This window comes from Electrona antarctica, assembly GCF_951216825.1.
Source record: "Electrona antarctica genome assembly, chromosome: 6".
Taxonomy (NCBI): Eukaryota; Metazoa; Chordata; class Actinopteri; order Myctophiformes; family Myctophidae; genus Electrona; species Electrona antarctica.
In genome coordinates, this window is record NC_136811.1 from 20,803,463 (window position 1) to 20,830,767 (window position 27,305).

At 41.4% G+C, this 27,305-nt stretch overlaps 2 protein-coding genes across 10 annotated transcripts in view; one reads left to right on the top strand and one right to left on the bottom strand.

Moving 5' to 3' along the window:
- Positions 1–1,207: 1,207 nt before the first annotated feature.
- On the bottom strand, positions 1,208–4,574 carry LOC306924248 (Krueppel-like factor 10). The gene is made up of 4 exons (XM_079502687.1): positions 4,429–4,574; positions 3,880–4,071; positions 1,839–2,847; positions 1,208–1,617 (listed from the first exon to the last, which is right to left on the bottom strand). The coding sequence occupies exons 2-4, from the start codon at positions 4,054–4,056 to the stop codon at positions 1,316–1,318; spliced, it is 1,488 nt and encodes a 495-aa protein (XP_079358813.1). The 5' UTR covers positions 4,057–4,071; positions 4,429–4,574; the 3' UTR covers positions 1,208–1,315.
- Positions 4,575–14,939: 10,365 nt separating this feature from the next.
- The window catches only part of ubr5 (ubiquitin protein ligase E3 component n-recognin 5), a 42,336-nt gene continuing 29,970 nt past the window's right edge, over positions 14,940–27,305 (top strand). For all 9 annotated transcript variants that reach the window (XM_079504798.1, XM_079504799.1, XM_079504800.1 and 6 more), the window contains exons 1-7: positions 14,940–15,189; positions 18,968–19,012; positions 19,277–19,358; positions 21,451–21,527; positions 24,375–24,494; positions 25,051–25,384; positions 26,838–26,997. In XM_079504798.1, coding sequence (XP_079360924.1) covers positions 15,128–15,189; positions 18,968–19,012; positions 19,277–19,358; positions 21,451–21,527; positions 24,375–24,494; positions 25,051–25,384; positions 26,838–26,997 — 880 coding nt within the window. In that variant the 5' untranslated portion in view covers positions 14,940–15,127. The remainder of the gene's footprint in view (positions 15,190–18,967; positions 19,013–19,276; positions 19,359–21,450; positions 21,528–24,374; positions 24,495–25,050; positions 25,385–26,837; positions 26,998–27,305) is intronic.

The window sequence follows — 27,305 nt, forward strand, 5'->3', positions numbered from 1 at the left end:
TTCTAGATACATTCTGGTATCAAATTAAGTTCTACCATATATTCACATTGTCAGGTGGAAACCATGTATGACCAAAACTGACCAGTAAATTTGTTAATAGATCCTATGTAGTTATTTAGTCACAGGCTCTTTTATAAAACCCAGACAGAAAAACCATGCGAAAAAAGCAATACCGCAGATCTAATCTCAACTTGGCGCAAGCTTGTAGATCAGCTATTTTTGTAAATTTCGTATGACACTAGTGTGATGAAGGCATTCATGTAGGGGGGGGGGGGGGGGGGGGGGGGGACTTGAAATAATGAAGATACAAGGTTTCTGCCCGGCAGCAACAATATGTGAAACTATGATGGCACTTCATTAAATCATAATCCACACAAAATGTCATTTAGCATCATCCCTTCCCACTATAATCAGTGTTTTCATAGCATGTCCACACCCAGGATAATTTCAATAAAGGGGATTTGGATCAGTGAGACAAATCTCCCAACATGAGAAACATGCAGGCACCATGAACAAGTCTTGCAGGTCTGCCTATATTACATACCTGATGTGCTAAACATAAGTCCTGGTTCTAAATCATTTTGAAATGCTGAATTGTAGCCAAAACAAACAGGATTTCAGATGGTTACATCACTCCCCTAGTACTAGGCTAATGGACATACTGTATAGTATATACCTACATTCAACCAGTTCAGTCAGACAAATGCTTCTGTATTTAGGAGCATAGACATACAGTTGAACATCACTTTCATAGAAAGAAAAGAGTTGTGCAAAAGGGTACCTGCAATGGTACACATTTCTTTTACTGTATGTATTACAGTGTTTGGTGATGCAGATTGAACAGCTGTACGGTCATATAAAATAAAAGGTTTGATAAAACGATCATTGAAATTGATTGGCTGATATTTTCACAGTAATATTACAGTAATATTACAATTTCAACAGATTGCATGTGTTCAGCAGGTTGTAATTATTTGGTATCAAACTGAAGCTGAGCTTGCCTTGCTGCTGACAGGTTGAATATAAAATGTAAAATAAGTCAGTTTTGATGTTTCAGTGTTTCAGATTAGATAAAAAAAGGCAAGTCCTGTACATTGTCATCACTTACAAAAATGCATTATACTATAGGTATACATACAACCTTCACCAGGCACCATGCCTGATGAAGTTCATTACTCCGAGTGACCGAGTCCGCAGCACCTTTTTTTTCAGTGTTTCAGATTAACCACCACAATGGCGCATATACATATCTTTGTATCATATCCTCATAGCCAACTAATTATGACTTATAGCTTCACAGTTGTCTGGCGTGTTTTTAAGTAGAGCAATCACTTGGGTCAGAAAGTCTTCGTTCAAGCCACGTTCCACAGTGTGGAGCACACACGTTGCTGATGTCTCCAGAGTCACTAACACCCACTGTCCAATACGGTGTCCTCTTAGCTGCCAGATGTCGGCGGGCATGTTTGGCCAGGTGATCGCTACGCATGAATCGGCTGAGGCACATAGGACAGGCAAAACGCTTCTCACCAGTGTGGGTTCGATGGTGACGAGACAGCTCGTCAGAACGAGAAAATTGTCTTTCACAACCCTCCCACTTGCAACTAAAAGGTTTCTCACCTGTTTGGACAAAAGGGAAAAGCTGAATTACAATACAGGCAGAATTACAGTACAGGCAGGTCTCACATGTCACATTTACTTTGTTTTGTATTGGCTTTGCTTTTCCATTAGGCCAAAGTAGGCTACCTGTTACCAAATACAAGACTGAGTAGGCATGTACGGACTCCGGAGAAAAGAAACATTGACCTTTGACTACATACATATAATATTTCATTTCTCACCTGTGTGTGTTCTCATGTGGGCCTTGAGGTGGGAACTCTTGAAATAGGTCTTGCCACAATCCTCGCGTGGACAAATGTGACTACGTACACGTGAGACATCTGATTGGGATAGGCTGATTAGGTTGTATTTTTTAACTGCAGAGGTAAACCCTGGTGCAGGAGCAATTGCTGGCAGCTTGGTGCCACCAGGTGTCACTAGTGAGGGCTGGACAGAGTGAGTGGGGACAGTGGGCTGAGGGACCAGGAACATTACTGAGCCCTTTGCTATCCGAGTCCCCAAGAGGACCACTTGAGGACAAACTGTTGTTCGTGCTAATGTTGGACACGGTTGATGTTGTTGACACCAACTAATATCCATAACTGGTTTGTGAAGCATACTAGCGGATGTAGATGAAACAGGAAGCAACTTTTGCTGCTGACCAGCAGTTTTGGCCATGACAGGATTATGTACAATACTGTCGGTGAAAGCTGTTTTGGCCGGAGCAGGTGATAAAGAAAGTATTTTGCAATACACAGGCAGAGGAGAGACCCTCGCAGTGACAGCTGGAATAGGAGAAACATGTCCAGGTTCACTGGATTTATCAATTGGGGATCGAAGATTCAACTTGGTCTGGCAGGCTTCTGCAGGGTTTGGCACAGTCACATTATAATGGGTCTGTGAGGGGGCCATGTGACAGCCAGACCGCATAACAACGTTCTCCTCAGAGTCTGTACAAGTCAGCCTATCTCCAGAGTCTGAAGTAGTATTGAAGACATTTGCCGTATATCTCTTTGTTCTTGAGATGGGCTTGATGCTACTGGAGTAGTGCTGGACATCTGAAGTGTGGCGGATCACACTGGTGGCCTGGCAATTTGACTGATTAGTGGTCACCTGTACCTGCAGATGTGTCTCTTCTATTGGCGCTGAGCTCTGTTGTTGATTTCTAGATGGCACTGATTGCTGTGGTGTTCTTCCTGACATTGAGAGGGTGGCCTCAAAGTTGGTTGGACTACATGGCGGTGTCATACACTGAAATGAAATAGATGTGAACATGAAAATTAGTATGATCACTTCATATATAAGTCAATGATGTTATCTGCATGAAGATAAATTGTGCAAAAAATTGGTTATGATATCTACTGGATCTGGTCCTGTTGGCCTACACAGTATTCTAACTACTGATTGCTGAAACACTTTGGACTACAGTGAGCTCAGCTGTCAAAAAATAAATGTCATTAATTTCAGTCAAACACAGTTCACACATGAAACAGATTTATTTAGAAGTATAAGTATACGGGAGGCATACTTAGTTTAGACTAGTCATTGGTTAGACATAAGGTTGGTGAGGGGTGCGTTAAAACGACCGGATTAAGGCTGGTGAGGGGTGCGTTAAAACGACCGGATTAAGGTTGGTGAGGGGTGCGTTAAGGGTTGGTAGAGGGTTAAGGTTAGTTTTAGGTGTGCTGCCCTGTGGGAGGTTATGGTTAGGGTGAGGGTTTGAGATAGGTTGTAGGACTAATGACTGGTCTAACCAAGTATACAGTATACACTACAGTAAATGGTGCATTTATATATAGCATATCAGTGCCTACAGTTGTGGTGTAGGTGGGGGTGATGAAATGCAAGAATAGTGAACAGCAGCGATGATTGTAGCCACAATGGTTGCAATCTAAAGAGTGAAGCAGCAGCACAATTAGACGAGACGAGAGACGAAGCAAGTGCAGCTTAAATAGACCTCATTTCATTACAGAGGGGATGCCAGGCCTCACTCTTGACATGGCAACTCAGACATGGCAGTGTTGCCATGTCTGCTTATTCTAATTAATATACATGTATTTGTCTGCAGACACCCATCTGAAAATATTTTATGCCAGTGACCCCCATACATTTTCTTCAAGATTTTGTTTTTAAATAGCAGACCTACAAGATCACAACGCATTGCGATGTCAAATAGAAGATAAAGTGCTCATGTAGCCTTGTTTTCATAGAACTGGTTGCTTGTTTGTTGTTTCGCAAAACCTGGCAAAGCACCTCAAAGGTTATTTATAGATTTATATGTACCATGGGAGAATGCATGAGCTCTGCAGATCTTGGTGATAGAGAGTCATCCTCTGAGAGGTCAGGTGAGGGAGTCAGGGGTCTGAACTTGAATATGGTCTTCCAGTGATTATCTCCTGTACCCCATGGACCAGGCTCACATTCAACCTGGATGCTTCTGTGTAGCCCCTCAACATTCATGGTGGTCCTACCTTCCTCTGTTGACCATAAGACACCGTCACTGAAATTATGTTTATGCTGTAATGTTACTATAAAATTAAAATAAGTCATATGGAATAATCACATATATTTTGTATTATTGTACTGTGCGTCTTGTACTAAATAACTTCAATAGGTTGAATATATGTAAGATAACAAGGTAATAGACAATTCTAGTATTCAGCATAAGGCAGCACTTATACTGTAGGTTATGAATAAATACATGGCTAAACACTTTATTTATTTAGGCTCTTTGTGCATTTATTTCGGCAAGCTTAGATGATGAGATCCAAGGACCAGTCCAATTAAGGCTACAAAGTGCAATTAATTTGGAATATGTAGGAAACTGTTTACTTACATCATATGCTTGCTTTGAACGGTGTAAAATAAATGTCCGCGACCGCAAACATAAGCCTAGCCTTTAGTAGCCTATATGTTTGTTCGTGTAGCTACCATGACTTGTCTTAGCGACTTTGCGTCTTGTTGGGATCCTACACAGGATACATTCAGTAACAGTTCGTTTCAAATGAGGTGGAAACGATAGGCTTGTCTCATCGATTGTCCAATCGGGGGTAAAGGTGTGTTAAGCGCGGACCAATGGGAACAGAATGAGTGCGTGCTCAGAAGCTGATGGGATCATGGAGACAGCATGGTACACAACCGCATCAGCATGTGACAAATAATATCCTTCGATGAGGGTCAGTCGGTACTCGGTCGCACCCCCCAGGAACATCATCACAGAGTCGAGTCGATCCTATGCGAAACTACACTATATACACCATCCTCAATGATGACCATACAGGTTTTTGAATGTAGACTTTTGCACATATACAATTTGGCAATAAATGATTACTCACAAAGACAAGGGGCAGTATATAAACTTATGGGGAAACTGCAACAACGTGTAAATTGCCTAAAATGGAGATTATGGAGTAGCCTATAAATAGGGAGACACCTGTATATGTCCATGTGCATGACAAAACAATACTTAAGAGTCTCAGCAACAGCCCCCCAGACTCAACTGGACTAGTGCATGGTTTGTAATTTTAACACTAATATTAATTTTATTGTCAAAGATTAGTAGCTTAAATAAAGAGGATGTATAATAACTGAGCCTCTGTCTTGCACCACTTATTTTGGAACACCACCATTTTTTCCACCTTGGTGTGGTTCCTTTCTCTAATATCTAATATTATTGTCAAATATTAGTTTGTGCCAGAAATAGGAAGGGGATATTGCTTAGTGAGCAGAGTGGCTTACAGACTCAGCCTGATGACCTACTGTAAAACTCTAACATCTCCTCCAGTCTATAGAAATTCTGTCTTTAGTCCAGTGGTTACGAAAGATGTTGGCTTTCCATGTGGGATACCCGGGTTAGAATCCTGGACATGTGTAACTTATATTTATAACAACACATTGAAAACAACAACAGTAAAAGCTTTTGAATTGAAGAAAATAAAGTAGACTACTTAATGATGCACAAATGCACTCAGCAAGTTTGGCTATTCGCCCATAACAGTTTTTAGATATCTTGTGCACTGTGTACTGTAATTGTGACCATAATCATTTGTTCCTCTGGGGAGATTCATGTGCTCATCAATCCATCATCAATCCACTGTTGATTTTTTAGCTATCTTGTCTTACATTCTGGCTTATTAAGTCTCTATTATGCCAATTGTACGTGCACCCCAGGGCACAGTGCTGTCAACTCTGAGACATGTCACCTACAGATGTTCTCCGATGACATGACACCGCCATTGTCAGCTGCATCATGGGTGACAAAATGAACAATGCCACGGTGGAGAGCTTTGTGAGGTTGAGTGAGAGTAACCACCTCTGGCTCAACACACTAACACAGGCAAGATCCACTGGGAGTCGGTGGAGATTATGGACACCTAGGGCTACATGTTTTTGAGGGGCGCTATAGCCCCTCCTATGCCCAGCTTTGTGTGTTTGTGTGAATCAGAGCGATGATTTGATTGACATAGGAGGGGATATTGTACCTCAAAAAGTGAGGGCAGAAAAGTGAAGACGCCAATTGTGATTGGCCGGAATTACAGAAAAGTGAGGACACCAATTGTGATTAACCAGAATGTGATGATGTATGATGATAAGAGCGCCCCTCACTTCACACAAGTGTGATTTTTAGGTGTACACGAAGACACTGAGCTAGTCTGACAATTAACGCAGATGCCCTCTACAGTGACTCAGTGAGGGACAGCAAGATGTAATTTATGAGGAGGCTCTTTTCAATGTGTGCAATAAGATAGGATAATTATCGCATTGCAGCCCTGTTGGTGAATTATTTGAATGGTCATTTGATGAGCAGTTACAAGCAGACATTTTTATTTATGACTGCTTACAGCTGAGCGGTTTGGGAAAGACATTTCTGTCCATTAATCCTACGTAGGTGCCTGGGCCGTGGCTCAGCGGTCCAGGCACCTTGGCTGGTAATCCAGTCTGGCAGTGTGCCGCGGGTTCGACTCCCGATCCCGACGGCCTTTACTGCATGTCACCCCCCCCATCTCTCTCCCCATTTCCTGTCAGCCTACTGTCTATCCCTCCATAAAAAACATAAAATAAAGGCAAAAGCCAACAAAAAAAAAACATTACAAAAAAAATCCTACGTAGGTAGGCCTGAAAGTAGGGGTCAGTCCATTGGACAGAACAAGGTAGAGCAGGGGCCTCATGCAGCCCTGTGCATTAGTCAGTGTCAGCTGTCTAGACCCCCCAGCCTAGGAGAGAAAAGAAGAACAAAAGGCATGCTGTTGACAATGGACTAATACACACAGACTGGAGCCAGTTTCTGTGCAGGCAGGTGGTATTTATGCACTTTTTCTATAATACACTGATTGATAGGAGGAATATGATTGATATAGGAAATGTACAGTATATGATATATAAGTAGTTTGGGACAAGAAACTTGTGTTGACAGAGAAAATGGTAAATGGTGCATTTATGCGCGCCTTTATCCAAGGCGCTTTACACAGATGGCAAAAGAAGCCATGCAAGGCACCAACCTGCTCATCGGGAGCAATTAGGGGTTCAGCGTGTTGTCACTTTGACACTATAACTGTGGGGGAGAACTGGGAACCTTAAGCGGCCGCCCTACCCCTGAACCACTGTTGTCACTGTTCTCCCATCGCTCCACTACAAGTAGATTTCTAATGCTGGCTAATTGACAGTTTAGTGGGCACTCGGCAGATAATACACTAGGCCAGTGTGGGCTTGCTTATGATTAGAACATTCTGAAATGTTGTTTTCTGTAATGGGCTAATGGCTCTGCTCCCAAAATTAATAGCCTCTCAGCCAGGAAAGGCTTATCATCACTCTTCATTGTTCATGTACTGTACCATGCCAGCAGCCACACCAGCCGTTAAGCTCTGCAGCATGTCAGCATCTTTTAATGGATGTAGTCATGGCAGTGGGTGTTTAGGCCTCAACTGACCCAGTGTTGAGAGAAAGTGTTGGATTGAGTTTAACATTGCTGGTCTGTCCTGCCTACTGCGCAGCCTGTAAAAATACGTCACAGCCAGCAGTGAGAGGACTTATTTTAAAGCCCTACTCCTCAGTAGTGATCGTGTTACCTTACTGGGAATAAGTCATATTTGTGGAGGCATGAGTGACAAGAGCTGGTGACTCTGTTACTCTGATCTATGCATGGATATGTAGAAACTAAGGCTAATGGCAACAATTCACAATGTCAAATTTGTCATAACGGTGACACATAATAATGGATTGTATTTTTATAGCGCTTGATCTATGCTTGCTCAAAGCACTTGCAATGGTCCATTTATTCATACATTGGGAGTCTGAAATATACACTCACTATAAAAAGCTTTTAATTATTTGGAAGCATCTTCTCATCTTGCCCTTTTGATAATAAAAACTATTTTAGTCCCTAACCTAAAAACCCAGTAACCTTGGTGCAGTGACATGGTAGTTTCCCGCATGCGACTCTTTTGCACCCATATTTAACTACATCTGATGATGACCCTCTGTCCATATTCCTAAAAATAGACTGCGATTTCAAAAGGTTTGTTTGAGTACACTGTGTCAATATGGGATGGGGATTTGCAGAGCAGTATAACTGGTTTCATTAACCCCGGGTTGTGGGCAGATAGCAAATAGAAAGTTTCCTCGAAGTAGCTAGTTTTGTCAGGATTATTATTTTTTTTCTTTCTTTTTATTGTTTTGTGTTGGCATAACCACATGGCTTGTGGCATCTGTATGAGAAAGCACAGATTGTTTCAATATATATTTCCTTCCAAAAATATATATCTGCAATACTGATTATTCTATTATTTGAAGTTGCTATTTAAAGACTGTTAATTACTATTTAAATATTTAAATAAATATTTTCAAATTCACTGTACCAATGTGTTGGAATAGAAAAGCTTCAAAACATGCAATCAGGTAATCTCGTCCAGTTACAGGACTATTTCTTTCTATATTTCTCTCCACATGGCCATTTCATGGCCTATCATATCCTTGTGATCAGAACAGAAGAGACACAAGTAAATCCTGCCATCTGCTGGTGTAAAACGTCAAACACTTTTATTGGACACACACACACACACACACACACACACACACACACACACACACACACACACACACACACACTGAGGTTCCCAACCAATGGGTGTCATTCTGGACTATATCCCACATCTAATCTGTTACCAAGTCCGCCTTCTTCCTCCTCTAAACATTTCCAGACTCCGGTTGTCACTCTCAGACTCTGTTGCTGAGACCCTCAATGTTGAGTGAGACACTCGAGTCAATTTTGAGTGTGTAAACACAAACATTGCGTAACACAAACATTGATGACGAAGGTGAGGACCCAAATTGTGATTGGCCGGAATGAGATGATATATGATGATGTACAGTACGATGATTGCGACCGCAGGTTTTACTATGGAATCGTGTATTTCCTGTCAGTGTGTTTGGTTGGTTGGTTGGTTGGTCACCCCAGGCAAGCCCCCATATATGGTGCCCAGGTCTCGTGACATCACGTGACATCATCAGGGATGGAGATCCCTGATGTCATAGTAAATGCTACCTGCTGTCGCAGTTAAGCCCATATATGGAGATCCCTGATGTCATCAATATTGGCCAGGAACTCTACATCTGACCTCAAACCCTTAGATGTCCATATGGATATGTCAGAACCTGTTCTGACATTCCATATGTTGATGAATGCAACATTATAGGACCAAAGTATGTGTCATCTTAGTTTCTATAGCATAAACTGCTCATTTGTGTTGCTTGAGGATGTAGCACTCGATATCTACCTATCTATCCCATTCTCTACACATGTACATTAAAGGAGCATTCAGTGATTTGGGTGATTTGGAAAAAAAACCCGGTCCACCAGGTAACAAGATGTGCACATGCACACGCTCTACAGTGGGGGAAGTACAACAGACCAACAGCACATGCACCAAGGCCCGCCCCACTCAATCATGATTAGAGGAAGGCCCCTCTCATCCTGATTGGATGAAGGCTTTGCCACCCAAAGCCCAAACCGAAACTAGGGTTTTTTGACCCCAGGGGTTAACTGGGGACAGGGAGGAACTCCTTATATAGTCAGCACGCTTTATAGTAGGGAGGATTATCCAAAAAATAAGAAAAAATAAGTGATATTTGAATTAAGTGAAATCACTGAATATACCTTTAAAGAGGTGAAGATAATAATAATTATATTGCGGGGACGGGGGGGAGGGTACAGGCAATTTAGGGTTTAACCTCAAACAAATTGAAACAGAAACTCAACTTTTTTGTTTCATAAATATGTCAATAATAACATTATCAAAGACAGAGATATATTGGAAAAAATGGCAAGCAGCAGGGCTTAATACTATTGGTGATCTATTTGAAAATGGGGCTTTTATAACTTACTCAGATTTAAAAGAGAAATCTGACCTTGGAAATGATGGTACATTCTGGAAATATTTACAAATGAGACACTGTCTGGGTGGGCAGTACTCTTGATACTGTTAAAAATGCACTAGTTGAATATCTAAAATTACCATTTTATTAACATTTGATAATGTTATTATTGACATATTTATGAAACATGAAGCTCATACTGCATCTGTTTTTTTACAAAATGTCAAAAGAACTGCTGGGATGTACATGTGACAGCCTCAAATTGATTTGGCAGAAATGTGGGGGTTGACATTGAAAATGAGCATTGGAGAAGAATTATAGCAAATGTAGGAAGTGGAATTAGAGAAGCAAGAGCAAGCAAGGAAATGTATTCAGTATAAGATAATTCATAGATATTATTTGACACTGACTAGATTACTTAAAATGGGAATAGCAGATAATAACATAATAACATAATAACATGCAAAGAAGAAATTGGCACATGATTTGGGACTGTCGCATAGTATACCCTTTCTGGTGTAGGGTACTGAAATTCCTTGAGAAATGAGTGGGATTGACGTTGCCCAGGGATCCGCGGCTCTGTCTATTAGGGGACAGAACTGCTGTCCCTGGCATATCTAAAAATGATTTCACTATTATAAAGGTTGGACTTGTTACCACTGCCAGAATACTGTTGCGTCCCCAGAACACCTGGACTTAAAGAATGGAATGAAGAAATGATTAAAATAACATCATATGAATATGGGCAGGGTAAATGCAGAAAGCAAAATGAAAGAGACATGGGATGAATTCTGGATGTATATGAACCTTAAATGAACATTAATTTCCTTGCTGTTATTTCTCTTCTTTTGAATTTTCATTTTAACTGTTATGTTTCTTGGACTGGCTATTTGTAAGGTTTGTAATGTTGATGCTGCTTTGTACTGAACCTAGATCTTGTATGATTTTGAAAAACAAATTTGAATTATAAAAAAAAAAGAATAACATTATCAAAAGTCCTAAGAAATCCCAGTGGTCGAACATATTGAAAAATGCCAAAATAGGTTTCCCGCATTGACGCCCATGTTAAACAGTGGTTTAAATGTTTTCTTGTATAATCTCCACACAAAAGGTTCAGAACTGTCCACAATCAACCAGAAACTGTGTTGGATGCAGTACAGTGCTTGTGGGAAAAAGATCACACCCGTGTGAAGTGAGGGGCGCTCTTATCATCATACATCATCTCATCAGAATTTGCGTCCTCACCGTTGTCTTAAGTTCAATGTTTGTGTTACGCAGTGTTTACACAAACACTCAAAATTGAGTGTCTCACTCAACATTGAGGGTCTCAGCAACAGAGTCTGAGAGTGACAGCCGGAGTCTAGAAATGTTTTGAGGAGGAAGAATACGGACTTTGTAACAGCTTTGATGTGGGATATTATTAGTCCAGAGTAACCCCCTCAGCTTTGTGTTTACACAAACACTCAAAGCTGGCCATTCATTGTCAATGGATTTCAATGTTTGTGTTTACTCAAACCCTCAAAGCTGGACATAGGAGCGCTCAAAAATTAATTCATTAAAAATCTTAACCCTTCAAGTGCCATTTCTGTATATTATGTTTACATATAAGCACTCGGTTTTCATGTTCATATGCATTATTATACTGTTCATGTTATTTTGTTGATGGAAAGCACTGCATTTTCTGTATGAAAGAATAATTATATTTATCATCATCATCATCGTCGTCGTCGTCGTCGTCATCATCATCATCATCAGACCATTTAGTTTTTGAGGGGATACACAGGTTTAATGTTTGTCTTTAGTTCAATGTTTGTTTTGTAAACGCCATTGACAATGAAGGGAACATTTACGTCATAATGTGTCATTTACGTCATATTGTCTCTTTATTGTTAATGGCGTTTAATGTTTGTGTTTGCACCATTTGTTTTACATCACCATTACATTACCATATCAACATGAGTTAGACTTTAATATATTAGCGCCTCTCACTTCACACCGGTGTGATTTTTGTATTACTAAACCCCAAAATAGGAACCGTTGATTCTTAACTTTAACTGTGTGGTATAAATGTACTGTGGACCACATCCAATATGTCCAATAGTGGCACCATCACTCAAGCTACTCAAGAGGATCTGATGAAATGTCAGATGTCCAGCTTAACATCACATAGCCATGCCCTCGTGCCTCTGGCCCTATACGTCGAAGAGGCAGGGGGTGTTTGCCAAGCCCCATTTGAAGTATTCAACCCCAGTGGGTAGGTGGTCCCGGATACTGATGGATTTGTGTGGGCAGGCCATCTCTCACTACTGCTTCCAAGATCTCGTCAGCCATGCACTGATAGACACATAGACAGGACCTCGGGGATAGAATGGATCATCTCTTGTGCAGCCTTAGGGATGGCAGGACTTGTCACTGCCATCCCACTGCTTGGAACTTGGAAGCGCTGCTGTCGTTGTGGTGTCATGCAGGATGTGCAATGTTTCTGGGCTTTCCTTGCCAGAGTGAGAGTAGCAGCCTCAGGTTGATGGCTGGTGTCATCCCGTGAGGACTGGCAGGTTGAATACAGGCAACCAGCTATGATGTGGATGGGGGTTTAGTAGCCTACACAAATATGTTAAAATAATAATAATAATAATTACTATTACTATTATTATTATTATTATTATTATTATTATATATTTCACTTTCATACAGAAAATGCAGCATAAAGTGCTTCACATAATAATGAAATGAACATGAAAACCGAGTGCATTAACATGGATAATAAAGAGAAATTGCACTTGAAGGGTTAACTTATTTTCTTCTTTTTTTCATAAGCATTGTACTGCATCCAACACCATTTCTGGTTGATTGTGGACAGTACTGAACCTTTTGTGTGGAAATTAGACAAGAAAACATGTTTAAATCATTGTTTAAAGGGCAGATCTGTGAGTGCTGGTTTTCTGCTCTTGTTTAACATGGGTGTCAATGTGAATTTGGTCTATTTTCAATATGTTCCACCACTGGGATTTCTTTCTTTAATATAAACATATTTATGAAACAAAAAAAGTTTAAAGAGTTTCTGTTGCAATTTGTTTGAGGTTGACCCCTTTTTCCATAGATTGCCTGTAAGGCATTTTGCCACCAAAATGTGGAACGCCCTACCAACAGTCATTAAAACATGTGCATCCCTTGACTTCTTCAAAACTGCTCTCAAAGGGCACCTGGACGGCTGCAATTCGAAACTGGCCCCCGTAAATTCTGATTCCCCCCATCCCTTTTCCTCTCACTGTTTATGTTTCTTCCCAGTTTACCTCCATTTATATAATTTTCCTGTTGTTGAGGGGAGGTTTAATGTTTGTTTTTGTTCAATGTTTGTTTTAAAAACGCAATCGATCATCTTGCCCCTAACACAAACATTAAATGCCATTAACAATAAAGAGATTTTTTTTTGTTTTGTCACTATTTGTTTCATCACCATTACATCACCTAATCAACATGAGTTAGACTTCACACGGGTGTGCTTTTTTTGATTATATAGAAGTGTATATTTGTACGTCCCTAAATGTTATGATGAATTGAACACGGTGGACCCTATTGTAAACAAGTGTAATGCTTTAGGTGTCGTCCTCAGTTAACAGTCTTTGTAATGAGTTGTGCTTGAAATGTATAGCCTACTGTAATTCTCCGAACTGTTAATACATTCTTCAATCAATCAATCAATCAATCAATCAATCAATCAATCAATCAATCAATCAATACCTTAACAGGAGCCCTCGTACAAGGTTTCTTTGACTATGCATGCACCTCCTGGTACCACAGCACCTCAAAGGCCCTTAAAACTAGGCTCCAGACTTCCCAAAACAAACTGGTCTGGCTCCTACTTGGCCTCAGCTCCCGAACCCACCTCACCCCTGCCCACTTTGACAGGCTGGAATGGCTTAGGGTCGACGACAGAGTACAGCATCTTGCAATGGGTCTGGTCCACAAGATTCGATACACCACCAAGATACCCATGTACCTGTCTAGATACTTCCTTAATGTTAACGTCGAAGTCCACACCCACAACACCAGAGGGAGTGCAATGAACCATGTACAACCCAGATTCGGCACAAACAAGGGACTAAATTATTTTCACTCCTATGCCACCAAAATGTGGAACGCCCTACCAACAATCATTAAGACATGCGAATCCCTTGACTCCTTCAAAACCGCTCTCAAAGGGCACCTACTGTACGGACGGCTGCAATTCGAAACTGGCCACCGTAAAATCTGAATCCCCCCCACCGCCTCCCCCCCTTTTCCCTCACTGTATATGTTTCTTTTCCCTTTTTACCTCCTTTATGATGAATTCCTGTTCTGTTCTTTGTCTATATAGAAGTGTCTATTTGTACGTCTCTAAATGTTTTGATGAATTGAACATGGTGGACCCTCTTGTAAACAAGTGTAATGCTTAATTGGGTCGTCCACTCACAGTTAACAGTTTTGTATTGAGTTTGTGCTTGAAATGTACTGTAATTCTTCAAACTGTTAATACATATTTCAATCAATCAATCATACACCAGAATATATTATAGATCGTGATTATGGACGTACAGTAGGATGTGTCGTATCAGAAGAAAGATTTCGGGGTGTGTGAGTGTGTGTGTGTGTGTGTGTGTGTGTGCGTGCGTGCATGTACAGTATTTTGATGTTCCATTAGATCTTGCCTCCAAGCAACCAATCCCATTCACACTTCCTGTTTGGTCCAACCCTCCAACCAACCAGTAAACGCAGGCTACGCAGCGGTTGGGTCGCATCGCATACATGTGCGCTAATGCTCCCGTCCCAAAATAGCCGATCTATAAGCTCTACAACTCGTCACGTCGCGACGCGTTGTGAGCTTGTGGTTCGGCTGTTTTCGGCGCGCGACACCGTCGTACGACGAAGCATCGAACATTGCTCGCTTCACGAGACGAAGGTCTGGCCACGCGAGATTACATGTGTGCGCTAATCAACACAGAAAGAAGAAGCAGTTGGTAGAGTTAAGATGGCGGCATGTGGGTGAGGAGGCTGTGGATCTAAACTCTGGGATTTTATCGTCTTTGTAGATTCCTATGAGTCCGCATATACACAGTAATCGTAAAAACAACAATCTCCACACATTTCACACGTTTAGTGTGTGTAATCTTTGATTGAGCCCATGACATCCATACACTTCGTGGTTCACCCGTTGCCCGGGACCGAGGATCAGCTGAATGACAGGTATGTGTTGCGGGCGACAGGAGGAGGGGGAGTAGGGGGGGGGGTGTATGTTTTAAATCGATATTCGCGTGCTGGGTGCGGTGCACGGCGAACAACGGCGTGTTTATCAACAATATGGACGCTGTCATGTACGCGGATATGAATTGAAATTATTTTTCGCGACCCCCTTGGGGCTGAAACAAGGGGCCCCGGCATCTTGAACAATCTCTCCGTTCGTTAGCTTGGATGCTAGCTAAACAGTCCCAGCTCTGCTAGCATTCATTGGCCCACAGTCAAAGTTGAGCTGGACAATGCGGGGTGGGGGTGGTGGGGGGAGAGAGGGGGCTTTTAACGTATTCAACGACAGCTTTATAACGATGCGTCATGTTTCTACCTATTCCACTGTTGTGTATGCATCGGCGTTTGTTATGGGAGTCCTTTGTTGAGCATCTAGATCAATTAACTTGTGAACGTCAGCCGCTACCCGATGCTAATGCTAGCAGGCTAACGTTAGCCCAGCACACTCGTGTCATCATCGCCGAATGTTTGTTTTTTCCCCTTTGCATTTGTATTTGCATTTTAAGTTACACGGGGATTTCGAAACTGCGAGGCCTCGCTTTGCTGCTGTATTGGCAATTTCTAAAAATGTCACGATTGCTGTTAATGTCACTACTAGTTAAATGTATGCTCGGTGTGATGATAAATACAATTGGATAAGCACACCGCAACTCAAACGCATCCCATTGTGTTGTGCAGCTGTTGTGTTGTCGATGGGAATGATCCGAGTGTAATAACTTATATAACGGTTGATTGTTCAATTAATCACTTGCCCTGTAATACTGCCAAAAATGTAGCTATAACAAGCTGATGCAATGTGGTTACTGGTAGTAAAACTACGCTATAGCGTTATCACACAGAGTGAGATATAATACATCGGGAGTACATCATACGATTATTGATATCGTCCCTGTATTTTAAATGTTGTACCGGTATGTGACCTGTATTTTGACATGATTTATAGTAAACCTATTTATATCATCCATTGAGATTGAACTGATTAATGGGCTGTTCTACTTTAAGACAAAGAGGTTGAGAAGTCGGAAAGTGTAGACTAGAGTGACCTTGAGATAAAATCAGGACAATAGTTGAAAGCCCCTTGCTGTTCATTGTGTGATTTCACAGTGTCACTAACTGGACAGATCGACTGGAATTTGCCGTGTGCTTTGGTTTAAAAGACCTAATGCACTAGCTAATTAATACCCATCATTCCCCTTGGGCAGGGGGTCATGGCTCGTTTATCCTGAGGCATGCATGCCACTGCACACATGCAAGTCCTATGGTCACCACTCACCATGTGCTGCCAGCCCCCTCCTCTTTCCACAGAGGAACTTGCAGTTGTCAAAGCCGATGAGTGCTTTTATCTAAAATAATAGTGCTCCATCTAAAACGTCTGGGTTTCCGAGGCTAGTGCTGTTTCATGATTCAAGTTTCTTTATTAGGGAAAAAAAACATGATGTACCATCTTGTTTTCGAGGGGCTTCCAACACAGATACATGTCAAAATCATTACTGTTTATTGGTAAATGGCAGTCCTATTTATTACATCACAGGTAAGGTCAGTGGTAAACTGACCGGCATATTTTGAGTCATTTGCTGCTCTTACCTCCTGTCTGCTTCGGTAGTATAGGGTTCTGTCTCCTTTACATTATGTCACTTGGAAGTTGGACATGGCTATTCTAGAGGAAAGTGCTGGGGTCAGTGTTGATAAAGGGATTTTATATTGCCTACAGAAAAACATATATAGCTTTTATTGGGGGGGGGGGGGGGGGGGGGGGGGGGGGAACTTGTTTACAATAGTTGTTCATTTGACTGTGTTCATGATGGTACCTACCTAGTATCTACATGTTTTTAATAATTGAAGGGAGCAAGATATTTGTTTTCTCTTCCTTAACAATGTAATATAAAGACAATGGATGTTTATAATAATTACCTTCATGCTTTCACTGTAGAGAGCTGACAAACACTCTTAAATGTTTTTTTGTGTGGCTTTTGCCTCTATTTTATATTTTTTATGGAGGGACAGACAGTAGGCTGACAGGAAATGGGGAGAGAGATGGTGGGGGGGGAAGACATGCAGTAAAGGCCGTCGGGATCGGGAGTCAAACCTGCCAGACTGGATTACCAGCCAAGGTGCCTGGACCACTGAGCCATGGCCCAGGCCAACATTGCAGTGGCACTGGCAGGTGTCAAACTTGTATCTGCGTTACGTTGTGTTGCTGTTAGGCAGTCAGGAGCCTCAGCAGTACTTGCCCTTTCTGTCCATATGACAGGTTATTGACCTGTCCTGCCTAATTTGTGCTTTGTGTCATCCAACAAACATAGGACATATTGGCTTTATATAGGCCTATTGGAAAAAAGATGCTAGTGGTGAACATTTTTTCAGCTGTAAATGTCAGCTGTAAATAGTTTTACAGAAACCTGTGGTTTCTGTAAAACTATTTATCATAGGTCGATTTAATAACCAGATTGATACGGTCGGGAGTTACCGCAGTGGGGGCAGCCATGTTTGTTGTTTGATGCTGACGAGATTTTCGATCGAGACTGTAGGCAGTCACCAGACCTAAATCGCCGGGTGCAGTAAGTTCTGACCAGTCATTGGTCAGACAACCTACCTAAAAGCACGGAGCAGCGCATGTTCGCCAACTTTAATCCGGTCACCAACCTTAACGCATGTTCGCCAACCTTAATCCGGTCGTTTTCCGTATGTCGGACCAATGACTTGTCGGAAAAGTGTACAGACCCAGAATCACCGGGACATATTTTTTATTGGTAGCGATTTGGGGCCGGAGCCAGGCTACGTTACTCCAATAGATGTCTTATAACATAGCTTACATATTACCTTTGCCATGTTCTGGCATAAATAGTGTAAAATAGGACATTCCCCTCCTATGCTCAGCTTTGTGTGTCTGTGTACCACGGAAATGATTTGATTGGCTGAGTGCGGAATGTGATGTATGATGATAAAGTGCGCCCCTCACTCAAGTGTGATTTTTATTTGTATTTTTGAGGGGAGCTATTTTTGAGTGGTGCAACAACTCCAAGGAACAGCTTTGTCCCTATGTCCTAACCTATGTGACTATGTCCTAACCTATGTGACTATGTCCAGATGTTTAGAGTACCAATAGGGGGTGCTGTTTTAGTTCAATGTTTGTCTTAAAAATGCAATTGACAATGAAGGGAAAATTTACATCATCTTGTCCCTAACACAAACATTAAATGCCATTAACAATGAAGATAATTTAATGTTTGTTTTGTCACTGTTTGTTTTACATCACCATTGCATCACCTAATCAACATGAGTTAGACTTTAATATATTAGCGCCCCTCACTTCACATGGGTGATTTTTTTATTTATTGTAGCAAATTCTTTTTTTTTCTCCCTAATTTAGTATGCCAATTAACTGCTCCCCACATACATTTCTGTGTTGTCAATGCTGTTTCACCCTACTGACTCACCTGCCACTCACTAGTGACAAGGACGTAGGGCCTTCGTCCTACTCCTCCCACTCAACACTCGCTGCTGACGGGTGCTGTCCCAGCCCGTAGGAGTACAGTATGTGCAATGACCAATATCACCTTCCCCGCCCGCCTTCCCTCCCCTGAACACGGGCCAATTGTGTATGCATAGATGTCCGACAAAGCCGCATGCACCGTGGTGGATTCTAAACTCTTGAACTTTATTGTAATGTTAATAAAAATGGCTTTAGCTTGTCACTGAATGTTTTCCCTCACCTTTTCAGGCTCCGTGAAGTCTCAGAGAAACTCAACAAATACAACTATAACAGGTGAGCCCTTGTTGCTATGGTGACCAGTTATATGCTGTTTTGTTCAAGAATGATGTGCCCAAAGAAGACAATCCTTTTTATTATCTAACATTTATTTGATGCTATGTTGATGAATTTAATATATAGGACCAGAATGGGAAAACACGTCCCCAGGTCTTTTTAGTGTTATCCTTTTAGCCTTAATGACTGTACCTTGCTTGTGCTGTTTACATTTCTGACTAATAAAGTATTCAATAAATCAATCCTCTGTGTTTTCCAATGTAGTCATCCACACCTTAGTCTGCTGGAGCAGGCCACTCTGAAACAATGTGTGGTTGGACCAAACCATGCTGGGTTTCTCCTTGAGGTAATCCTACATGTAACAACTTTTAATCAGAATCACATCATTCTATTGTGGGAGACGATGTCAAATTATGCTTTACTTAGATTGCCGTCGTTTTGCCAGTGCCTCAGGGGTAGGTCTAGGACTCTAGGTGATATGACTTGAAATCATTATAATGATTATTTCAGGCTTTTGCCTCGATTGCGACTAATGAACACTTTTTATAATATGAAAATAGATTCACAGGCTCACAACATGACGCATCGCATCTTGGGATGGGGATCAAGAATCGATCAATTCAATTTTCAGTGAATCGAACGGCCCCGCTCTGGAGTGAGCTCTTGAGTAGTGTAGTGTAGTGGTCAGGTTCTCACATGTTGTCCTCATAATAATAGAATGATGGGATTCAGGCTAAAAACTTTAAAGTTGCCCTTTAATCAGGAAAAAGATATGTTACACAGTCATTGACCTCTGTATGTTTCTTATCTGGTCCATGACTGAAAAGGGAATAAATGGTATATGTACTGTATATCAACAAGGATTTGTTCTGGTTCCCAGCAGCACCACATTCTGGGCATATTTTGGTATATTATAGCTTATTCCGTAGTTGCATGTTTATAATGTGAATAATTTGCAAGGTTGCAACTTGCAAGGGGTTGTCTCATTCATTACCTCCAAGGCTCAGTAACATTCTTATCACACACCATCTATGGTAGATGGTGTGTACACAGTAGAGTTTTGTGATAATCATACACACCTACATACTGAAGACATAGGATTTGATTCGTTTTAGTTTCATGATGTACGTTATGGCATTTTCTCTGCTCTAAGTGCTTTTCAGTGTTTTGCCCATGCACCCATTCTGGTACACTCAACCTTTGCAAGGTAATGTCAGGCTTCAGGCTTGTCAGAAAAAAGATGTTCAAGCCAGTGGTAGAACTAGGCAAATTAAAGACCCTCGAGGAAGCTCAACAATTTGTTTCTAAATACATGATGCATGTTAAAAAGTCATTGCTGAAAACATATAATGATTCTGGCAACTATATGTTGTTGAATTGTGGAGTTACACCACTTAATACGTTTATATATGATATCTGATTTATATATTTGCGGGTGGAGCTGAAATCACCACTTGATGTAACTGTAACCATGATGTCATACTGTAACCATACCAGCACTACTGTGCTGTTATCAAACCAAGTTTTCAGCTCTGGCCCTATTAATACCCCTATATAATGGGCCCTTCACACAGGGCGTGCTGGTGGAAACTTGCATATTGGCAGCCATCTTTATTTATTTTGTATTGCAATGACGGTCACTTTCATTGTAGCCAAAATGTATACTTGTGTGAAGCGTTGAGAAAATAGCCGATCTACAAACTCACAACGCATTCTGAGCCATGTGCCATGCAACACCAACATCGTCGTTTGACAGAGCATAAATTAGGTATTGGTCTCTATTGTGGCAAATGCAAGCAACACTACAACACAAACCGACTTAGGGGAAAGGGAGTGATCAGAAGTTCAGAACAGACATCACAGTCATGGTGTTATGACACACACTTCCAGAACCCAGGGCCATTCTGAGAAATCAACACGGTGCGCTTCAGGGGACATGCCCCCAGCGTCCAGACCAGAAAGAGCTACTGCTCTACTGTACTGTTTTATCACCATAAAACTAACTTGCCAATATTATTAATCATACAAATTTGGCTGCTTGGTTAACAAACACATTATTCTATTAAGGGCATGAGGTGTGACAAACTGAGAATACATACTGCTTTACTGTTGGGTGTTGTTGAATAGCTCTATAGCAGGTATTGCTACTGATACTGTAGACTAGAGTGTGATTCAGTAACATGGGTCTCCGCTCTTTAGTCAAATTTTAGCTCAGCATACCTATGACAACCAATTTGATCCAATCAGGAGAGAGGACTCAAGTGAAAATTTTAAGTGGTGAAAACATGAATGAGACTAATTTAATTTCCTGTTTAATTGAGTGATATCTGAATTTAGAGCTTTAACCTTTTTAACAAAGAATAACTTAAAGCACCTTTTTAGGCTTTCAATTCGCTACCTTTAAGATCTAATTACACCAAAAATGATATCTGTTTCAGGATGGGCGTGTGTGCAGAATCAGCTTTGCTGTCCAGCCAGATCGCCTGGAGCTGAGCAAACCGGACGGCAATGATGGGTGAGAGACATCTTTATGTTGTGCTTCTTCCCAGAAATGGGTTTTATATATTGTTTCTTTTGGAAGAGAGGGTACAAGATGTATTGAACCTGGCATGCTTGGGATTACTTCTGGTGGCTGGCTGCTGTGATTTGACTTTCACACTTGTGTCCTTTGTTTGTCTGAGAGTTTTGATTTTGTTTTTTTTGGTGTTTAGACAGATATCTCGTGTTGTGTTTATAGCAAACTAAAGACTATTGTGTGCTCAGACTTTTTGTTTTGTTTTATTTACCTGCCACAGGCAGTCAACCCATATCGGATTTGGATCGGTGCTTAGACTGGCGTACTCGCTGATTCCGATACGACCAAATAAGAGCATATCAGACATGTTGCCGATACTGGTATCGGGACATCTCTATTCTAGAATAATACACACTTTTCCTATCTATTCACTGTGATATTAATTTGTGTATACATCACAGTTCTATATAATTTGCTTACAGTATATCTGCTCTAGCATGTGGCTGTTGGAATGAAATAGTGCTTCAGTAATCTGTTGAGATTATGGAGCAGAAGCTACATTTCAAGATGTGTTTTTCTTTGGGCCAGTCTTACATTATTGTAGGAGCCAATGCCTTTGTTTTTACCAATAGGAAAACATTTCCCCCACTCTGCTGTTCTTTAGGCCAAACAAAAACTAGACCACCAAAGCTGTAAATGGTATACCTAGAGTACACTAGAAAAAGGCTTCTGGGAAGTCATTTATATTGCTAAATATCTATGTGCTATGTGTTTCATTCTTTTTTAATGGAATGCTTTTCAGTAGTCGCTAGGGTTTGTGTTGGCTGTGACTGTGAGCACTGAGCATGTCTTTTTGGTGAATGTCTCTTTGATAGCCCTATACATGTTGCCAGCAGAGCAGCAGCCAACAGTGATTTAAAGGTTTTTTTCAAGGCCTCTCTAGCTGTTAAGCATGCATGTGAACTTAAGGCTGTAGAAGACTGGACTAATGGAGCCGCCTGGTCTAAGCTTTTCTGCAGAGCACATGTTTTGTTGCCTGGCACAAACTTTCAAAAGAAAATGAGACGGTTTCAGATGGTAATAGCTTTGCAGTCAGCAGCATTGTGGGTTGCCGGGAAGCATATGGAAAAGAGCACTGCAGATTTTCAATTGGGCAAGTTTGACATCTTACCAAACAAGGCATACTCTCTTTGTACTCTCTGAATGGCAAACAAAAGTTACATCGTATGCTCCAGCTTGTTCATTGCATGTTTAATTTGTGTTCTTTATATTAACTTCTGAATAATTCAATCCCCTTTTTTCTCTGTCCTGCAAAAGGATGAAATTTACATGAATGTTTTGTTGGGAACAGGGCTTGACATTAAGGCTTGTCCGGGACAAGTATTAATTCTTCCCGGACAGGGGCATTAAAATGTTACTTGTCCATTGGACAAGTGACTCTTGGTTTCGCTTTTTCTGTGACGCTCATTCCTAATCATCACCTTTACAATATTGTTAATAGCCCTAGAATGTCTGTAATCTTACATACATTTCATGTTTTCCAAATACAGAATACACATCCATATCAGTCCTATCAGAGCACTTAGCAGACTGACCACGTCAGCATGTAAACTTGTAGCACTGCGTGTATACTCGCCCAGTAATTAATTCCTAAGACTTTGAGTCAGATATTGTCCTCTAGTTTCATATCCATGTGAAAGTTCTGGCAGAAAACATGTTATGTAAAATATCGCCACTTTTACATGAGGAAAAGCTAGACTGAAAATATAAACTTCCTTTGGGAACAGTCGATGTTTGGGAAGCACAAACATTATGGTGCACACAATTGACAGGTGTGTTGCGATTGGTGTTGGGTAATTGATCACACAACCTATTTTGTGTGCCCCATACATTTTGTGCCTAAAGTTTTGATCTGTTCAGTCCTGCACTCATTCCGGGCCCCTCGCCGGAGAGAATGTTGTCCGTATGCAGCTCATGGAAAAGTGATATTTTGACTAAATACACATTTTCTGCCAGAACTTTCAAATTAATATGAAACTAGTCCCCAAAACGACTCCAAGTCTTAGGAAATAATTATTGGGTGGGTGCACAGGCAGTGCTATAAGTTTAAATGCCGACGAGGTCAGTCTGGTAACCGTGCGCGGATAGGACCGATCTATGGCTGTGAATTTGGAATACATGAAATATATGTAAGATCATAGACATTCTAATCTAGGCCTATTAACTTGCAAACTTAGAATATGTATTCACCAACGTAAAACCAACTTACAGTTGGTTGATTTAAAAAAAAATGTAGGCCTATTTGTGTGCTCGTGCTCCGGACAAGTGACTTTTGTGCCCGGACAAGTGAATGGGAAATGTACTTGTCTGAATGACAAGTGCCTCAAAAAGTTAATGTCAAGCCCTGGGGAAGTAGCCTAAGTCATGATGATCAGCCTAGACCGTGGTACACTGTTTTCCTAGTAAGTTGTTGTACACTATTTTGTCCTTGATTATTTATTCAGAGGTTACAGATTATTTATTTCTTTTCACTGCCATTTTGCTATGACCTCAGTGACAGCTAAGCTGTAGCTGTAGTTATTTCACTTCCCATCACTTATTAGGAGAAAGCAATTGCATCCCCAAAACCACAAGTTCTATGTTTTGGAAGAAGGAATGAGTTGCAGCCAATTCAGATTCCCAAGGGTGTTGCCATGCTAGTCTCCAAAAAAACCCTAATGTTTCACAATTTAACAGCGTTTTTATTTTAAGTTTTTTGTTTACCCGGGTAAACAAATACATTTCTTTGGTTCGTCTGTGTGGGACCTTTTGTAGGTCTGTAACCGATCTCCCATCTTTTGTTTCCAGTTCAAAGTTGAGCAGTGGTTCAGGGACAGGAAGGAGCTCCAGGCCAGGCAGGACTAGTGATCCTCCCTGGTTCCTGTCTGGCTCTGACACACTGGGCAGACTGGCAGGCAACACCCTTGGGTAAGTTCTGGCAGGGTCAGCAGAGGGATAACAAACCCTCTGGTCCTGTAAGGTACAATGTGTAGAGCATGGCAATAAAGCTGCCATGGTTAGGGTTTGTTTCCCAATCATGGGGCCAATGATTATAAAGTGCCAATGATCTCAAAATGGGGAAACTGGTTTTCATATTGATGTACTGCAAGACGGAACATGCAAAACTGAAATCTTTAAGTGGAGGTTTAAATATGAAAATGTATTTCCAATGCAGCCTGTCATCCCTGCCTCAGTCATCCCAGAGGAGCTTATCTCCCAGGTACAGGTTTCCACATTATTAAAAAAAATTCAAGCTGTTTTCTGTTTAACTTGTCTGGCCCATATTTGGAATTTGCAGCCATATAACTGCTGTTACTTTTAAAGTCTTGCTATTATGAAACCTCTTGAGTGTACCCTGTTCTGTCTCAGCCAGCTGTCACAAGGCTAAATCCCAGTGTACACATATGTGTGTTTGAGTTTCTCCTGTTAGTCAGATGGTTTTGTTGGCACACTCATCTGACTGGCCTTGTGCTGTATGTAACAGGAGTCGCTGGAGCTCTGGTGTAAATGGAAGCAGTGGTGGTGGAGGCGGTGGGAGTGGAGGAGGTGCAGGGGGAGGAGGAACAGGAGCAGGTGGCAGCAGTAGTGGCGGTGGAGGAGGAGGCGGTGGAGGAGGAGGCGGCGGAGGAGGAGGAGGAGGAGGAGGAAGTGGAGGAGGGGGAGGAGGCACCTCGGGCAGGTCGTCGACAGCAGCCCGTGACTCTCGTCGGCAGACCAGGGTTATCCGCACTGGGAGGGACCGTGGCTCAGGCCTCCTGGGTAGCCAGCCTCAGCCTGTCATCCCAGCCTCTGTCATCCCAGAGGAGCTTATCTCCCAGGTACAGGTTTCCACATTATTAAACATAGTTTGTTTTCTTTAGGCTTTTTTATATTGTTTTATTACACGTTTCCTCCCTATGTAAACATTGCTTGTATGTTTAGTGAGGTTTATTTAGTTTTAATTCAGTTTCCCCCATTATACGTATAAACATTTGATTTGTTATTTTTGTTTGTGCAGTTATAATATTTATTGGACCAAATGCTACTACGCCTAGCCAACAATTGATTTCCAATACAGATTAAAATTAAACCTAGTGTATAGACTAATTCAGAAACGGGTCTCATGGTCGCAGCAAACGTATTTCCTGTAGGTCTTACCCAATAGCCAAACATTCTGTTGTATGAACACAAGGCTTCTAAGATTGTCGATTGGGTAAGACTGACGTTATGTATCTTTCAGGACCTTTCACTGCTTCGTCTCAACCATTACTCTATGGCTCTGGTCTCAACCACCGCAGTGCTTTTTGACATTCTGTTTTTCTCCAAAGTTGAATGTTGCCACTACTGTTGGAGCAGCCATAAACTACACGGGTTCATCCCGATGTTCTGGGCATCTTTGTAAAGTTAGTGTTGGTGAAAAAGCAGGTAAAAGGGTAACGTTTGAGCAGACTAACATCAGTCACTCTACCATTCAATGTAGTAGAAGACCTGCGAGTTTACAACGCAGATATGTCGTCTCCGCCTACAGGAAATACGTTTGCTGCGACCATGAGACCCGTTTCTGAATTAGTCTATACATAGAACACTTTCTCCTGTACCTTTCTATCCTTGCATTGTAGAATTTCAGACTCATGTTCTCAGAGACATGTTAGTCTTGTACTCGCATGACGCCTCCACTGAAATGAAATGCCCATTTAGGCCTGACTTTGAAATAAATAAAAAAAATCTTCTAAATCCTCCAGTTTTCTGAAATAAATATTTTCACTATTTTTCAAAAATAGCAGACCTACAAGCTCGTAACGCGCCACTCGGTGGCGCGCTATGAGCTTGTAGATCTGCTATTTTTCAATAGCTAAATTATAACAATGTTTAAAACATCAAATGGGGGTTCCCGCCCAAAATGGGTTAATCTCTTTTCAAACCCTAGCCTCTGTGTTCTTGCTGCTTTTGTAGACTAGATGAAGGCAAGATCACAATAAAAAAATCAGCTCAACTGTTGGGAATTCAAGGCAGCTGCTATCTTTACTTATGGGGTTTTACTGGCTTTTCTTTTGTGTTTTGCAAGCTTGTGGAGCAAAATTGCCGTTCGCAATGTGTTACGATGTGTTACGAGCTTGTAGATTGGCTGTTTTCAGCTGTAAGATATTTGATGTAGAGGGAGAAAAGGAGTGGACCAAGTATAGACCGCTGGGAGACCATGGCCAACAAAGTATAGGGTATAAGTGTTTAATGTTATGTCAAGGTTGCAGTGCTTGTGTGAACGAGGCTTCTGTTGGGTTCCACTCCCTGCAGGCTCAAGTGGTCCTGCAGGGTAAGTCCAGGAGTGTGATCATCCGGGAGCTCCAGAGGACCAACCTGGACGTCAACCTTGCAGTTAACAACCTACTGAGTCGTGATGACGAAGATGGTGATGATGGAGATGATACAGCCAGCGAATCGTACCTGCCTGGAGGTTTGTTTGGGACATTCTGAATCATTTTGGGGAAATTTGTTTCCTTACCTGTGGGCTATGAAAGCAACCACAAACTAATTTCGTCTACTATTATGCATTTAAAAATGTCATCTTATTTTTTCTGTTGATCAGTAGATGGTAATTTCCATCTAGAATAATTCTTGGTACTAGACATGTACGTGCATGTCGGCCATCGGCCTACTTGGGAACGATGCAACTTGGGAACCTAATAATACCCGTTGTCAACTTGTCATAGCACCCGTTTTAACTATCTGTCTGTGTCCCTTTTGTGCCCATACTGTATATGG